We start from the raw sequence: 17,809 nt of genomic DNA, 5'->3' as shown, positions 1-17,809 counted from the left end.
TTGTACTTTGAAATCAGAAATGACTTACATTAACTTTTGCCCAATAAAGATCATTTTCCTTCTGAAGCATGTTGGTAACTATTCAGTGATCTATAGCCTTGACACTACGTGGTATTTGAGAGGGTCTCAGCAGTGTCACTTTGCTTTGTCTTTGCTAATGGCAGGGAAGCAAAGGCCCCTTCTCACCGTGATTTTGTAATGCTCCCTATAATGAGAAACCAGTTTTGTTTGGAGCCCATTTTTTGGGTTGATTTCCTAGGGCAGCCCATTAAGAGGCAGCATGCTCTACTGTGTGAGGCCTCCTTTACATACACCACCCTACTGGCCGCCAGTGGAGTGGCTCCTTTCCACCTTACCACTGTCCTCGAGAGCCAGATCCCAGAAAGGAAGCTCCAGCTCATTGCTCACTCCCAGTACAGAGAGACCTCTGGCTCTGCCGGCTCTGAAAGAGTATTTTTGAAGTTATATATCCAGCAGACTTCAAAGCTTATTTTTTTGTTCAGACACACGCATAATTTCCATAATGAAAGATTGATAAGAAGGTACTCCTTTTTCAGATACTCCCTCAAATCCACAGGTGATTTATGTTCAGATGACACATGATCAAACAAAGTACCTCTTTTAAAGAAACTTGTAAATGTCACCAAAAATCCAGAAATAACATGTTATAGTATATAAGATGTTTCCTTCTTTCTCTTTGCCCACATTAAAACAAAACAAAAAAAGGAGGAAGAAGGGTTGGTAAGTGTGTGACAGTGTAAGAACACTCTCAGAAACTGTTAAAGATGCCTGATTTTAAATTTATTTTGTTGGCTAGCCCAGTGAGATTTTCTAACTAGGCTAGTTTTCTCTACCAACATTAAATGACCATTCCATCCCCTTGTACTTATAGCAAAGAATTGACAGTTCAGGCAGGATGGGAAGTGGGGAAGACTGGAAGAGATAGCTATAAGCAAATGAGCAGGCAGCAGTGAAACAAGATTGGAAACACAAAGTAGTATGGATGCCACATTGTGGTATGTGGCCAACAGGATCTTTCAGGTTCATTTTAATAGAGAAGATTAACGAGAATGCAGACCTTTCATTTCCATTCACCTTGCCCACTACATGCATTCGGGCAAGGGCTGATGATTCTGTCCTCCTGACAACAAGACTTTCCTGGCCTCAGTTTAACTTCTGAAGCAATTGCTTAACCACCTTAGTTAGTCTAATCTCAGCCTTATTCCTGATCCTTTACTGAATACTTTAGCATGTAGTAAACTCTATATATGAAATAAAGTAAGTTTATATAGTAAATTATTTGATGTTACAGTACTCTAATATAGGAAATATGCCAAATACTTCACTAAGCATGTGGGTGTTTTGTCTTTAACCAGTTAAGCATTCAGCCTTCTCCACCACTACCATCACCACCTCCTGCCTTAAAAAGTTTCATTTCTTACCTTCTTATTCTCGGGCTTCCTTCTGAGATTACTGTGCCTCCTCTATCGAACTGGATTCTCAGTGTGTAGGAATCAAGATAAATAGGAGCATCAGCCTAGATGAAGGACTGCCCTGTATTCAGACAAGTATTTCGGGCCATAGGACCCATTATGGTGACTCTGGGGCTTGTTATTTACATTTTTGGCAAGTATATGTCTTCCATAAATCTAAATTTTAGCCAGACCTTTGAATGCCACTGTGACCACAGTCTGATTTGTTTCAGTCACAAGACCCATGAAGTGACAGAGGACTTCTCTCCTCGGGATCCAAGATCTGTTGTTGCGAGGCAAGATGACGGAGGCTGCCCTCCCATCACAGCAGCCTTGCCCCTACCTGGACTGGAAAGGGAAGAGGAAAAAGAAGACGTTTCAGATACTATTGACCTGAATCCCTGTAGTGCAACCTACAGCAACTTAGGTAAGTAGAAAATGTCATGTAAGTAGTATTTAAACTTTGCCTTTTTATGCACTACCCAAATGCTTGATTTCCCTGGTGAGATGGTTTTTATTGCTGCATGGAGCAAAAGTTGGACAACGGGAGCCATAATTTTTCTTTTTTTTTTAAGTTTTTTTTTTTCTTTAAATTCCAGTCCGTCAACATACAGTGTAGTATAAGTTTCAGGTGTACAGCATACTGATTCAGCACTTCAGTACAACACCGGGTGTGGAACCATAAATTTTAATTCACCTCAGAAAAAGTCCTTGTGTTTACTAGGCATATACTGAACACTTGCTGCTATGAGTCCTGTGCCATGCGCTAAGGGTGTGACATGGTCCCTGCTTGAGGGACTCACCGGGAGGATTTCAGTAGTATAAGATAAATACAGTGATACACACATGGAATATTTTTTATATTACCCAGGAGAGGGTATCAAAAGACGCCTTTTGGAAGCTAGTTCCTGAACTAACTTAGCTGGTGGGCAGAGGGAAGAAAGAGTATTCCAACCCAAGGCACCCACATGAGCGAAAACATGGGTCCCGGAACAAGCATGGTGCCTGGGGTACCACAGCCATTTAGTGCTGCTATGAGCAGAAGAGTTCGACGGGAGTGTGCTCGACCTGAGACTTTTTTTGCTCTCTGTGATAGTAACCCATCAGAAGGTTTTAAGCTGAGGAATAATGTGATGAAATTTGTGTTTTAGAACATCCACTTTATAGGCTGCCATGAGAAGATGGATTGGAGGTGAAGTATTTGAGGTGAAATCTAGTAGTTGGGTACTTTGACGGGACCGTGTAAGGAGATGAGAAAGGCCTCAACTAAGGTAGTGGGAGGGGGGAACGGTAAACAGATTTAAGAGGCAAAATACATAAGGCTTAGTGGTTAATTTGATAGGAAAATGATATGGAAATCTATGATACAGCTCAGATTTCTGGCTTGGAGCAAGCAGGCTCACAGAAGTAAGACCCCAGTTATTGTGGTGTTCAGGCAGAGGCTGAGGGGCCATCTCTCAGAGATGCGGTGAAGAGGACGCCTGCAGGACAAAGAGGGCCAGACTGAGTTACCTCTAAGGTGCCTGCCGGTGCAGAGATTCTTCAGTTTTCCAATCATCTTCACTCTTCTCCCTTGAGTACCCAGTAACTTTCCATCTGTCGTCTTTCCTTGAGTGTCATAGTTCTCTGCAAAGCCTGGGGCTCGAGAAGGATTTCTCATTGCTGTTCTCCCCTGAAGTCAGGAGAGAGGTGAGTAGCCCGAGTTGAACTGCCATGTGCACAGGACTAGCAAGATCCTTATGGGCTCTGACCAACTCTTACACCCGTCTGGAGATCAGTGGCGTGTAATATCAAAGCATTCTTCTGTCTTGTTTCTCATTTCCTTTTTTTGTCTTTTCCCTTCATCAGGTTATAGTAAGGAAAAATTATTCTAAGAGCAGCTAGTGTACTTGGAAATAAAGGAGTCCTTAAGAAGGCAAAAAGGTTTGAAGTAATACTGTAGGAGAAATGCTCTAATGCACTCTTTTGGAAAACTCATCATAACAATGCACATGCAGTTGAAAATGCATTCTGTAAGGAAAAGACTTCCATTCTAAGTTCTAGAAGCCTTCTATGATCTGTGTGTTGTGGAGCCCATATTTCAGTATACCCAAGAAACCATCTCAGATGACATTTTCCAGTTGGAATTATAGTCAGACAGCTTACTTAACTTCTCCCATTGTTTTATATTTTTTGAAACATCCTATAAGATACAAAAACTATTGCTCATTTACTATAGTATGCTGTCAGCATAATATATCGACATATCTTTCAGATGTTCTTACACCCCAACATTTCTTTTATGATGTCCTCAGTAAAATGTATTACTAATTATTACTGATTACATGGCATCTTATGGCATCTCTTTAAAAAATATCTATCAGCTCGGGTGCCTAGCCGGCTCAGTCAGTAGGGTATGCAACTCTTGAGCTTGGGGCTATAAGTTCAAACCCCATGTTGGGTGTAGAAACTACTTAAAATTTTTTAAAAATCTTTTTAAAAAACTATCCTCCAATGTCAGTTAAAGTTAATTATTTTATCTTGTTTGTCTTCTCAGTTCTGTAGATAATTAGAAAAGTAATAGAGCATTACTTCCATGAATAATCCAAGTATCTCACATTATATTTTATTAACTCATTTAATCCTCCCAACACTTAGGAATTTTGATCCCCATTTTTCAGATGACGAAAGTGAGTCAGAATGCCTTGCCCAAAGTCTCAGAACCAGTAAGAATTGCACCAAGATTGGAACCCTGTCAGTCTTTAACCATGACTATAATGATCATAACCACTAAATTCTTGTAAAATACTGAAGGACTGCAGCTGTCTCCCCCGCCCCCACTTTTTTTTTAGTCATCTACATTGAGACACAAAATTTAAGACTTTTTCCAAAAGATTACCATTACTTAGAACACTAAAAATACACTATGTTATAGATGCCCCATCAAAAAGATAGCTTTTTTTCCAACCTGTTACTTTACTTTTAAATTTTGTGATGCTCATAAAGTGTTGCCTTGTTTTCCTTAAGCGCTTACGCGGCTGTGCTTGATTCCGTAGCGTATGACACATGTTAGTTTCTTCTTTGGAAAGGTTTTACTATGTGAATAAAATAAAAACTGAGTAACAGATAAGGTTGATGCCGTGAGTTCTACAACTGAGGGGTTTTTAATTTTTTGTTTTGTTCTTGTTTTTTTCCCTAATGAAACAAGTATTTTAGATGGCTTTTGGAAATTGCCTTTTCAATATTTTTAATAAATCATTTGCAGGAAATTTTAAAGTATCCCTTTGGGTAATTTCTTGTGATTTAAAGTCCTAGGAGCGGGGTGCCTGGGTGGCTTAGTGGGTTAAAGCCTCTGCCTTCAGCTCAGGTCATGATCCCAGGGTCCTGGGATCGAGCCCCGCATCGGGCTCTCTGTTCAGCAGGGAGCTTGCTTCCTCCTCTCTCTCTGCCTGCCTCTCTGCCTACTTGTGATCTATCTCTCTCTGTCAAATAAATAAATAAAATCTTTAAAAAAAAAATAAAGTCCTAGGAGCTTATTATTTAAAAATCTGTAGTTTAAAAACTGAAAGGAAACAATATTTTTTAATGTAATACCTTTAGATCTTTTTAAATAGTCTAAAACCAGTCTATAAATACCACGTTCTTTCTTTCTTTTTTCTTTTTCTTTTTCTTTTCCTTTCTGTCTTCCTTTTTCTTTCTCTCTCCTTCCTTCCTTCCTTCCTTCTTTTTTTATCAAATGAGGCAGAAGATGGATGGACAGACCAGTGGAAGAAATTGAGGGAGGAAAATTAAGGATTACCATTATTTTTACTGTGGAATTTATTTCTGAAAATTACATTGTAAAGTGGATGTAGGAGGCAGTGTAATATAGTAGGGGGGAAAAAACATAAGTTTGAGGGATCAACCAGGTTTTGGTTCATCTGGTAGCTGTGTCATTGCCCACCTGTATGCTTGTAGTTCAGCTATTTAGCGTGCCAGAACTTCAGTTTCCTCCTCTGAAATGAGGGGATGGTGATATCTGCTTTATAGGGATGATGGTAAAAGAAGAACTTAATAATTATGAAGTTCCTTTATTTCTTCCCAAAGATATACTGTTGCTTTATCCTTCAGATATGTTTGATGTGCTAGCCAGATAAGTAGAATAAAGTGAAAATAATTTAAAATGTTTATTAGAGATGTTGAGGGACACCTGGGTGGCTCATTCGGTTAAGTGTCTGACTCTTAGTTTCCACTAGGTCACCATCTCAGGGTTGTGGGATCGAGTCCTGCATCAGGCTCCGTGCTCAGCATGACGTCTGCTTGTCCCTCTCCCTCTCTCTCTTCTCCTCCCCCATTCGTGCACACGGGGTCTCTCTCTCTCAGCGGGTGGGGGGGGGGGGGTTGGGGGGAGGTAGGAAAAGAAAAAATGAAAAGATGGGATTGGGAGGGAGATAAACCATAAAAGACTCAATCTCAAGAAACAGACTGAGGGTTGCTGGGGAGAGGGGGGATGGGAGAGGGTGGTGGGGAAATGGACATTGGGGAGGGTAGGGAGGGTATGTGCTATGATGAGTGCTGTGAAATGTGTAAACCTGGCGATTCACAGACCTGTACCCCTGGGGATAAAAATACATTATATGTTTATTATAATAAAAAAAAATAAAAAAAAATGTTGAATAAGCAGACCAAAAAAATATAAATTCAAAAAGTTGTGGGTTGCTTGAATCCTAAAGACTGAAGTTGTGAATGTGATAGAGGACCCCAAGTTCTGCTAATTATTACTGACTTATGCAGAACATACCTTAAAGTCATTTCTTTTTACCTTAGATATTATTCTCCAGGGTTAATTCAGGTGGCTTTTTTCTTCTCCTTAGCATAAATAAAGCAAACTTTATTTTGTTTAAACTAGGTTAATTATTAGATTCTAGAGTTGCACTATCCCATACAGTCGGTAGCCACTAGCCACGTCTGGCTATTCACATTTAAATTCATTAGAGTATAAATAAAAATTCAGTGTCTTAGTCTCACTAGCTAAGAGTAAGACAATGTTGCTAGTGAGACACTGGTCTCACTAGCAACATTGTCAGTGCTCAGTAGCCCTCAGTGGCTAGTACTGTATTGGACACAAAGATACAGAACATTTCTGTTGTCACAGAAAGTTCTGTTGGACAGCACTTTTTTTTTTTAAGATTTTATTTATTTATTTGACAGAGAGAGAGTACAAGTAGGCAGAGTGGCAGGCAGAGGGAGAGGGAGAAGCAGGTTCCCCGCTGAGCAGGGAGCCTGATGTGGGGCTCGATCCCAGGACCCTGGGATCATGACCTCAGCCGAAAGGCAGACGCTTAACCGACTGAGCCACCCAGGCACCCCAGGACAGCATATCTTTAAAGAACTGTTTATTTGGAGGATTTGTATTGTCTCCTATGGGCACAAAAATCATATTGGTCTTTATGCAACTTGAAAAATGATGATTTTACTCTGGGTGATGGTGATATGAGGCCTTTGAACAAACCCTGATCTCTGGCATCTTAATCAACCCCAAACTGAATTTAGCAGGGTATCAGCCACCTAAAATGATTTCCCAAATAAGCAATAGAATGTTTTTTCAATCAGACCTTCAACATTTTCCCCACATTTCTATATCTATCTCAAGATGTCTAGAAGAAATACTGCTAGTTTTTTATGTGGCACACCTGACTACTTTATCAGCCTGCTAAAATCAGGCGCTCATAATAACTTTTACTGTGTTGGAAATAAGTCAGTGACTTCAGCTGTCCTTCATTTACTTTGTAATTGAGTACTCTTCACGTTAGTTTTTAGAAATACCTTTCAACTCTCTGCAGATTCTTGGCTTGCCTCTCCTTCTGTGTGCCTACAACATAGCAAATTACCTAAAACATGCGGTAGGTACTAAGAACATGTTTGAATGAGTTAGCCAAAAGTGACTTTCACATTTGACTTTATAAGATTCCCAGATTAGGGAAGGTAAGTGCTCAGGAAATTTCATATAGAAAAATTTCAAGTATCAGTTTTTGTGCTCTGTTAATCAGCTGGCTTTTTTGTTCTAATCCTTGGGGATATTATGGGTTTGGTTCCAGACCACCACAATAAAGTGAATACTACCATAAAGGAAATGAAATTAATTTTTTGGTTTCCCGATGCATATAAAGTTTATGTTTATCACTGTACTGTAGTCTGTTAAAAGTTCAATAGCATTATATCTAAAACACAATATACATATGTTAATTAAGAGATGCTTTATTGCTAAAAAATGCTAAGCTTTCAGTGACTTGTAATCCTTTTACTGGTGGAGGGTCTTGCCTCAATGATGCTGGCTGCTGACAAATCAGGGTCTGAAGACTAGGGCCTTCAGAAATTCAGAAATTGCTGTGGCAATTTCTTAAAATAAGTCAGCAGTGCTATTTGCTGCATCAGTTGACTCTTCTTTTCACCAACAACTTCTCTGTAGCTTGTGATGCTGTTTGGTAGCATTTTAAGCACAGTAGAACTTCCAGAAGTGGAGCCGATCTTCTCAAACCCTGCCTCTGCTTTATCAGCTAACTCTGTGTCATAGTCTAAATCCTTTGTCCTCATGTCAACAATCTGCACAGCATCTTCATGAGGAGCAGTTTCCATCTCAAGAAACCATGTTCTTTGCTCACCTATAAGAAGCAATTTCTCATCTGTTAAAGTTCTATCATGAGATTGCATCAGTTCAGTCCCATCTTCAGGCTGCACTTTTTTTTTTTTTAAGATTTTTTTATTTACTTGAGAGAGAATGAGAACAGGCTTGAGTGGGGGGAGGGGCCGAAGGAGAGAATCTCAAGCAGACTCCCCACTGAGCACAGAGCCCCACGTGGGACTGGATCCATGACCCTGAGATCACGACCTGAGCTGAAACCAAGAATCGGACACTTAACCTACTTGAGCCAACCAGATGACCCTTCAGGCTCCACTTCTAATTCTAGTTCTCTTGCTGTTTCCACCACATCTGCAGTTCCTTCCTCCACACAAGTCTTAAGTCCCCCAAAGTCCTCCATGTGGACTGGAATCCACTTCTTCCAAACTGCCGTTAATGTTGGTATTTGACCTCTTCCCATGAATCAGGAATGTTCTTATTGGCATCTAGAAAAGTGAATCCTTTCCAGAAGGTTTTCAATTTACTTTGTGTAGATCCGTGGGGGAATCCTTATCTATGGCAGCTATAGCCTTGCAAAGTTTATTTCTTAAATAACAAGACTGGAAAGTCAAAATGACTCTTTGGTCCATGGCTTACAGAATGGCTGTTGTGTTAGCACACAGGAAAACAACATTCACCTTGTACACCTCCATCAGAACTCTTGGGTGACCAGGTACAGTAATATTTTGAAAGGAATTTATTTTTTCCTGAGCAGTAGATCAAAACAGCTGGCTTAAAATATTCAGTAACATGTTTTAAACAGATATGTTGTCATCCAGTTTTTGCTATTCCATTTAGGGAACACAGGCGGAGATGATTTAGCTTAATTCTGAAGGGCTTTAGGGTTTTTGGAATGGTGAATGAGCACTGGCTTCAAATTATAGTCACCAGCTGCATTAGCCCCTAACACGAGGGTCAGCCTGTCATTGCAAGCTTTGAAGCCAGGCATTGATTTCTCCTCTCTAGCTATGAAAGTCGGAGATGGCATTTTGTTCTACTATAAGACTGTTTCATCTACATTGAAAATCTGGTCATTTACCAGAAGCTAGATCTTCTGGATATCATACTTCAGCTTCTACATCAACACTTGCTTCTTCACCTTACACTTTTATGTTATGGAGACGGCTTCTTTTCTTAAACCTCATGAACCAGCCTCTGCTAGCTTCCAACTTTTCTTCTGCAGCTTCCTCATCTCTTAGCCTTCATAGAATTGAAAAGAGTTACGGCTTTGCTCTGGATTAGTCCTTGGTTGAAGGCAATGTTGTGGCTGGTTTGGTTTTTTCCAGACCACTGAAGCTTTCTTCATATCAGAAATAAGATGGTTCCACTTTCCACATTGGTGTGTCCACTGGAGTGGCACTTTTAATTTACTTCAAGAACGTTCCCTTTGCATTCACATCTTGGCTAACCTGGTGTAAGAGGCCTAGCTTTCATCCTACCTCGGTTTTCAATATACCTTCCTCAGTAAGCTCAATTATTTCTAGCTTTTGATTGTTTTAAAGGATTTCATAATTTTTTTTTTATTTTAAAGAGAGAGAATGACAGGGGGAGGGGCAGAGGGAGAGGAGAGGAAATCCTTAAGCAGACTCCCAACTGAACATGAAGCCCAATACAGGATTCAATCCCAGGACCCTGAGATCATGACCTGAGCCAAAATCAAGAGTCAGATGCTTAACTGACTAAGCCACCCAGGCGCCCCTCTAGCTTTTGATTTAAAATGAGAGCTGTGCAACTCTTCCTTTCACTTAGAGGCCAGTTTAAGGTTATTAATTGACCTAATTTCAATAGTGTTATGTCTCAGGGAATAGGGAGACCCAGGGAGAGGGAGAAAGACAAGGGAATAGCTGGTTGGTGGGGCAGTCAGAACACATTTATTGATTAAGTTTGCTTTCTTATATGGGTGTGGCTCGTGGTGTCCCCCCAAATTACAGCAGTAACATCACTGCTGAGGTCACTATCACAGATCACCATACAAATGTAATAATAATGAAAAAGTTTGAAAAATTGCAAGAATACCTAAAACATGACACAGAGACACAAGCGGAGCAAATGCTGTTAGAAAAATGGTGCTAATAGACTTGCTAGATGCAGCGTTGCCACAAACCTTCAGCTTATTTTTTTTAAAAATGAGAACACAATATCTGCAAAATACAATTAAACGAGGTATGGCTGTATGAGGCTTAATCCAGAGGTTTCCTAAGGAAAGAGTTATATAAGCCATCCTTCTACATAGCCCCACAAGGTCACTTTTTTCTTTTAAGATTTACTTATTTATTTTAGAGAGAGGAAGAGAGAGAGCGCAAGCACAGGGAAGGGCAGAAGAAGGAGAGAGAAACTTTAGCAGACTCCTCACTCAGCTCGGAGCCTGTCACGGGGCTTGATCTCTTGATCCGGAGATCATGACCTGAACCGGAACGAGGACTTGGACACCTAACCAACTGTGCCATCCAGGGCCCCCAAGATTACATTTTTTGTTTTTTAAGTAATCTCCACATCCAACATGGGGCTGGAACTTACAACCTCAATATCAAGAGTTGCACATTCTGCTGACTGAGCCAGCCAGCCGGGCACCGCTCCACATTTCTTATCTTACTTATCTAGGGCATCTCCTTAAGGCTGAACCCTTCAAACACTGAAAGAAAACATCTAAAAATCCTCTGTCTCCAGAACTTCCTTTGGCAGTGTATTGATCATCAGTGTGAAATGTTAAGGGGTGAGGGGCACCTGGCTGACTCATTCAGGAGAGTATGCGATTCTTGATCTCGGGATTGTGAATTTGAACCCCATGTTGGGTGTGGAAGTTACTTAGAATAAAATCTTTTTTAAAAAGTGCTAAGCAGTGAGTGTACTTAAAAGAGTGTCATTACTTTGCTGGTCTTAATGTTGTTAAGTATAGAATAATGACATCATAAACAGAAGCTTTAAAAAAAAATCATTCTGAAGGATATATTGCCATTAGTTCATTTACTCAACAAATAACTATTGAGGAACTTCTATGGGCCAGATATTATTCTACACAATCCAAAGTTAATGATTTGAACCAAAGATTAAAGAATTGCACATTTTTAATGATCTGAATCTTTAAAAACAAAAACAAAAAAACCCCCCTGAGATTGACTGCTTTGAACATTTGAGCATTTGTTGTACTTTCTAAAAATATAATTATTACTATTTAAAAAGAAATCATATACTGTGTCCCTATCTTTTAACTTAGCTACATTTCATTTAAAAATAGTTTCCTATATACTAGAATTAGTTGGGGGAGTACAATATTCAAATTATATAGATAACTCACCCCCAAATAAATAATCTCTGTTCTTGGAGAGGTTTTCAAATTACATTCTATAAAAATTGAGTCTGTCAGCTGCTACACCACTGACATTCTTTAAAGTGGTCAGTGTATCTCTTTATTTGAGGGTATGCCCAAAGTGGTCTTTGGAGGTCAGCTTCATTTTATCATTTGGCATGAAGCTGATGTCCCCTGGGTTTTGCCAGTTGGTGCTTCCATTTGACTGTGGTGGGACCCTTCTTCCTAAGCTGCTGAGGCCTGCTGCAATGAGATGATACAGTGAGTGCTAGGTTTAGCCAGTCATGGCCCAGTCACTTGACCAGGCGGGTGCACGGTGGTATGTGACATCTATATTTATAAACCACCGTGCATATTTCCCAGTTTGGAGATGAACGTGTCTTCTTTGGTTCTCTCTTGTCCTGTTCTCATCTACATTACTTGTCATGAGCCCTGGAAAAAAAAATTAGGGGTGAAATTGCAATTTAAGGAAAAAAATGTCCCATTTATTTGGGCTTTAATACGTTCATTCAGTAAACATTTGTCGAACACCAGCTATCTCCTGGCGCTGGAAAAAACAGTGCTATCTTCAAGGACTCTTGGCCTTTGGGAAAAGCAGACACAGGCTGGACTCTTAGGAGTCCGTGTGCTAGTTGCTATGATGCAGATATTTCAAGGTTTAATGAAAGCCTCTGCCCCGAAGAGTGTAGGAGAGGGTCAGTTAAATTTTGAGCAGAGTTTGATAGAAGGGTGGTTGTTTGTCAGATTGGCAAGCAAGGGAGAACATCCCAGGTAGAGCGAAGAGTATGTATAAGGCCTAAAGCTAGGGGAGATGAGGCTAGATCATAAATGGTATATATATATCACAGTGATATATGTAAAAGATATACCTATAGGAAATAGAGAGCTACTGAAGATTTTTGAATAAAAAGACATATCAGGATTTTTAAAAGATTGTTCTGGGAACAATTGGAAGCAGAGAGACCAACTAGGAGCCCATGACATTCCTGTCTTATGGGAATGAAGAGTTAATTATGCTCATTCCCATACTGCTCCTGTCCAAATGTGTCATCATTAAGTGCCCTTAATCCCTAGCACCCCAAGATTATAATGATTGTCAGGTCTTAAACATTTGCTATGGTTTGTCCCTAGTGTGTCTTCAATGGTAGTGCCTTTCAGCAGATCTCTGTAACAAGAGAGTTATTATTTTGAGTTTTTCAGTATGTGATTATCTTTAAAATGTTGATATTGGGGTGCCTACATGGCTCAGTCAGTTAAGCATCCAACACTTGATTTCAGTTCAGGTCACAATCTCAGGGTCCTGGGATCAAGCCCTGTGTCTGGCTCTGCACTCAGCAGGGAGTCTGCTGGAGATTCTCTCTCCCTCTGCCCCTCCTGCTTGTGCTAGCTCTCTCTACCCGTCCACTGAAATAAATAAATAAATAAATAAATAAATAAATAAATAAATAAAATGCAGATATTTAGAAATACTGTTTTTCTTATGTCCTTTCTACTTACTATAGCAGTCTTGTTGAGTCTTAACAGGCCCATATCAATCATTTTCCTTCCTGAGGAGTTTTAAACTACCTTTGGCTTCTTCAAAGTGTCATTAAATGATTCCTTTTTCATCCATCTTTCATCATTTGCTTTTAGAACATGACACAGGGGTTTTCTGTTAGTCTGAAGACATTTTTAGGTGGGGAGAGAGTAAAGAGATAGAGGAAGGAAGCTCAAAAAGAGGGGAAAGTAAGATTTGAATGTGGTTTAAACATATTTGTCTAAAAGAACTTTTTTAGTCTATAGCAAGGCAAGATTTAGAACACAATCTTTTTTTTTTTTTTCTGTTTAGAGAGCTGGTATGCCACAAAAATGTAGAGTATGTGATGTTATATCAGGACTGCTGAAAGCTGAGCTTAGTGTCTGGTCCCAGAGGCTTGAGAGGAATGTACAGGATTCAAAGTTTAAAATAAAAACAGCCAAGATACCAAGCTTTTAAAACATTGACCCTGATGATTGGAATTCCGTTAGGAGAACTTGTCTTTCTTGAGGAAAGAAATAAAAACACAAAACACTTTTAAACGTGGGAGAATGGCGTGACCTATTTGCATGGGCTGTGCAACGCTCATGGTTTCATCTTAACACGCCAATGTTTCTGATTCCCGTGTGGAAATCTCCATAGCTCCCAGAAGATCACATCCTGCCGTTTGGGAAAAGAAGCCACTATTAATTCTCTTTCTTTCCTTACTTCCTTGGCTGTCCATTTTCATTTTGGAATGATGAGCAACTCTTCCGACTCTGTGTCCTTCAGTCTGGCAGCCGCTTACTGCACAATGGCTGCGTGTCTCACACGGTGCCAGGTACTGAGGAAGTGTAAAAAAAATACATACACATGTTATAAAAGGCTGAAAATGCGGTAATAGAACAAAAGCGCTAAGAGAGCACAGAGGAAGAAGTGATGGTTCCCAGTTTGGGTATGGGGAGTAGGGAGGCTTCTGTGGAGAGGGCCCAACTGAGCTGGGCTTATGACACAACACCTTCACCAGAGCAGAGAGGTAGAAATAAAAATATGGAGCATATGGAAAGAACAGGAAGCAAGTGTTTGTGTGGGGATGTTGATGAGATGGTGGTAGATAAGACGGAGAGCCTTGACCAGCTTGCTGAGGAGTTTGGACTTTATTCTGTAAGTGGAAGAAAGTGGCGTGATCAGCCCTCTTCCACCTCCTCTGATAGGCACTAAGCAGCTGCGGACAGTGGTAGACTTTGTCTCACTTGCCAGTTCTGAGGTAATTTTTTTAAACAAGCACTTTGGGGATCTGTTCCTTCCATGTCCATGATTATTTTTGTTTGTTCTAATTTGGAAGAGTGGGTGGAAAATGACATCCATAAAGCTTCTTCTAGGGACCACATTGGAAAGGCCAAGAATAAGCCCGTGTTTCTAGCTTTTTCATTTATACATTAATAGCTTCCTTCCTTTTTTCCTTCTCTCCTTCCATTCCCTTCGGCAAGACTCTTTGCTTGATCCTGAGTATACAAATGAGCCACAGTAGTAGGGAATCTCGACAGGAACACAGATCAAGGGTTGTCAGTAGTTGGAGAGAAATGTGGAGAGAAATGTTCACAACATACATATATGAGGTCCCGAAGGAAAAAGAGGTCAGTCTTGGGGAAACCATTCCTGGAAGAGGGTTAGCCTGAGCAGAGAGAGAGAACGTGAAAAAGCCGAGAGTGCTAAAGACACTGCAGGCAGGTTGGGAGCCCCGACTTCAGAGGCAAGATGAAAGGCTACAAGAAAAATAGGTACAGCCAGGGCAGGGTCATGAGAGGCTTGCTCTCTGTGCTCCAGCCAAGAAAATTCTGTCCTCGGGATCAAGTCCAAATTCTCAAGGACATATTTTTTAAGTGGAGGACTGCCTTGATCAGTTCTGGTGTTTTAAAAAAAAGAAAAAATCTCTGTAATGACCATGTGGTGTGGGAGGCAAAGCTGGAGACAGTGATAACAGGCGACTGTCAGAGTAGTAAAGCAAGGATGATAAGGTGCTCGCACAGTTCACTGCTTCTAACCTTCTCCATCACACTTCGTCTCTGAAAGGTCTGGGTCAGCAAGTAGAAAATAAAGGTTTGTTATAAAACCTATTTCTGTCATGTTGTAAATAAACTATGGTTCTGACTTCTCACATTAGCTGAGGCGAAACAGGGCTGGGGCAGCTTCGGGAAGGAAGCCTCGTCATCACAGGAAGAGTGCGAGAAATACCGAGCCTCTCCATCCCTGGTGATGGGAAGGACACAGAGGAATGGAAAGATGTGACCAGAAACTGAGTTTACAGTTGTTTCTAAGAATGGATTGTTGATTTTCTTTGTTGAGATATAATTTACATACTGTAAGATTCAGAGGGTACAATTCTATGAGTTTTAGTATATTCACAGAATTTTACAATCATCACCAGTATCTAATTCCAGAACATGTTTATCACCCTAAACAGCAGTCACTCTCCATCTCCATTCTCCCCATCCTCCTGCAACCACTAATCTATTTTCTCTTTCTAGGGATTTACATATTTCTGGATACCTCATGTAAGTGGGGTCATATGATATGTGACCTTTATGACTGACTTCTCTCACTTAGAATAATATTATCAAGGTTCATACAAGAGGTAGCATGTATCAGTACTTCATTTCCTTTTTTGGCTAAATAATATTCATTTATCCATTCGTCAGCTGATGGACATATGAATTGTTTCTCCTTTTTAGCTGTTAGGAATGTTGCTGAGAACATTTGTGTACAAGTGGACATATGTTTTCATTTCTCTTGGATATGTATGTAGGACTGGAAATGCTGGATCATGTAGTAAACTTTATGCTTGACTTTTTGAGTAACTGCCACACTGTTTTCCAAGGTGACTGTACCATTTTAGATTCCTACCAGCAACGTGTGAAGGTTTGAATTTCTCCATATCCTCACCAACACTTGTCCATCTTTTCAACGATAGCTAGCTTAGTGGAGGTGAAGCGGTGTCTTGTGGTTTGGGTTTGTATTTACCTAATGGGTAGTGATGTTGAGCGTCTTTCCATGTGCTTATTGGCCATTTGTGTATCTTCTTTGGAGAAATGTCTATGCAAATCCTTCGCCTACTTACAACGGATTATTTATCTTTTTATTGTAAGTTACTTATAAATTCTGGATATAAGTCTCATCAAATATATGACTTGCACATATTTTCTCCCATTCTGTGGGTTGTCTTTTCACTTTCTTAAAGTTGTACTTTGAAGCACAAAGTTTTTAAATTTTAAGAATTTCAATTTATTTTTTATTTTTTTGCTTGTGCTTTTTGGTGTCATTATCTACAAAATCATTGCCTAATCTAAGGTTGAAAACACTGATTCCTATGTTTTCTTCTAAGAGTTTTATGGGTTTAGTTCTTATGTTGAGATCTTTGCTATATTTTAGTTACTTCTTGTATATAGTATAAGGTAGGAGTTCAGTTTCATCCTTTTGGATATGGATTATCTGGTTTTCCCAGCACCATTTGTTGGAAAAACTACTACTTCCCCATTGAATTTTCTTGGCACCCTTGTTGGAAGTTGATTGACCATAAATATACAGGTTTATTTTTATAACTCTCAATTCTAGTCCATTCATCTATATTTCTATTCTTAGTACACACAATCTTTTATTCTTAATTGAAGTATGATTGATGTACAACTATTAGTTTTAGGTGTACAACATAGTGATTCAACATTTATAGACATTACAAAATGCTTACCAAGATAAGTGTAGTTACCATCTGTCATCATAAAGTTATTACAGTATTATTGACTATATTCCTATGCTGTACTTTCCATCTCTGTGACTTTATTTTATAACTGAAAGTTTGTACCTCTTAATCCCTTTCACCCATCCCCCCAACACACAATACATACACTCTTGATTCCTATAGTTTTGAAGTAAGTTTCGAAATTGGGAAATGTGAGTCCTCCAACTTTGTTCTTCTTTTCAAGATATTTTACTTTAGCTTCATTGTATTTCCATATGAAATTTAGGGTCCTCTTGTCAATTCCTGCAAGAAAGCCAGCTGGGATTTTGATAGGGATTACATTAAATCTTCAGAACAATTTTGGGATTGTTTCCGTCTTAGCATATTAAGTCTCTGATCTGCAAACATAAGATGTCTTTCCATTTATTTAGGTCTTTAATTTCTTTCAACATTGTTGGATCGTTTCCAGCGTATAAGTCTTGCCCTTCTTTTGTTAAACTTATTCTTAAATACTATATTGTTTTTGATGATATTGTAAATGGAATTGTTTTTTAATAATTTTTTTTGATTTTTCATTGCTAGTGTGTAGAAATACAGTTGTTTTATATAGAGTTTAGATCTTGCAACCTTGCTGAACCAGTATATTAGTTGTAATAAATTTTTGTGGATTCCTCAGGCTTTCCTATATACAAGATTATGTTATCTTTGGTTAGAGATAGTTTTACTTCTTTTCCAATCTGGATGTTTCTGTCTTTGTTTTTTGTTTTTTTCTTTTCTAATTGCCCTGTCCAGATCCTCCAGTGAAATGTAAAATAGAAGTACAAGAATGGAAATCCTTTCCTTATTCTTGATCTTACTGGGGAAATAATGGGGTTTTTTACCAATAAGGATGATGTTCACTTTGGGGCTTTCATAGGTGCCCTTTATCAAGTTGAGGATGTTCTCTCTTTTCCCCAGTGTGTTTAGTATTTTATCTTGAAAAGGTATTGAATTTTCTCAAATGCGTTTTCTGCATCTGTTAAAATGATCATGTGAGGTTTTGTCCCCTTTTATTCTGTTTGCATGGTGTATTCCATTGACTGATTTTCAGATGGTAAAGCCAACCATGCATTCCTGGGACAAATCCAACTTTGTCATGGTGAATAATCCTTTTTATATGTTG

General features: G+C 39.4%; 1 protein-coding gene across 1 annotated transcript in view; it reads left to right on the top strand.

Moving 5' to 3' along the window:
• The window catches only part of PEAK1 (pseudopodium enriched atypical kinase 1), a 294,195-nt gene that overhangs the window by 243,875 nt on the left and 32,511 nt on the right, over nucleotides 1-17,809 (top strand). The window contains exon 7 of the mRNA XM_080808166.1: nucleotides 1,706-1,899. Coding sequence (XP_080664292.1) covers nucleotides 1,706-1,899 — 194 coding nt within the window. The remainder of the gene's footprint in view (nucleotides 1-1,705; nucleotides 1,900-17,809) is intronic.

This window comes from Martes martes (assembly GCF_963455335.1).
Source record: "Martes martes genome assembly, chromosome: 7".
Taxonomy (NCBI): domain Eukaryota; kingdom Metazoa; phylum Chordata; class Mammalia; order Carnivora; family Mustelidae; genus Martes; species Martes martes.
The sequence above is the reverse complement of the archived record's forward strand: the minus strand, read 5'-3'. Positions and strand labels throughout refer to the sequence as shown.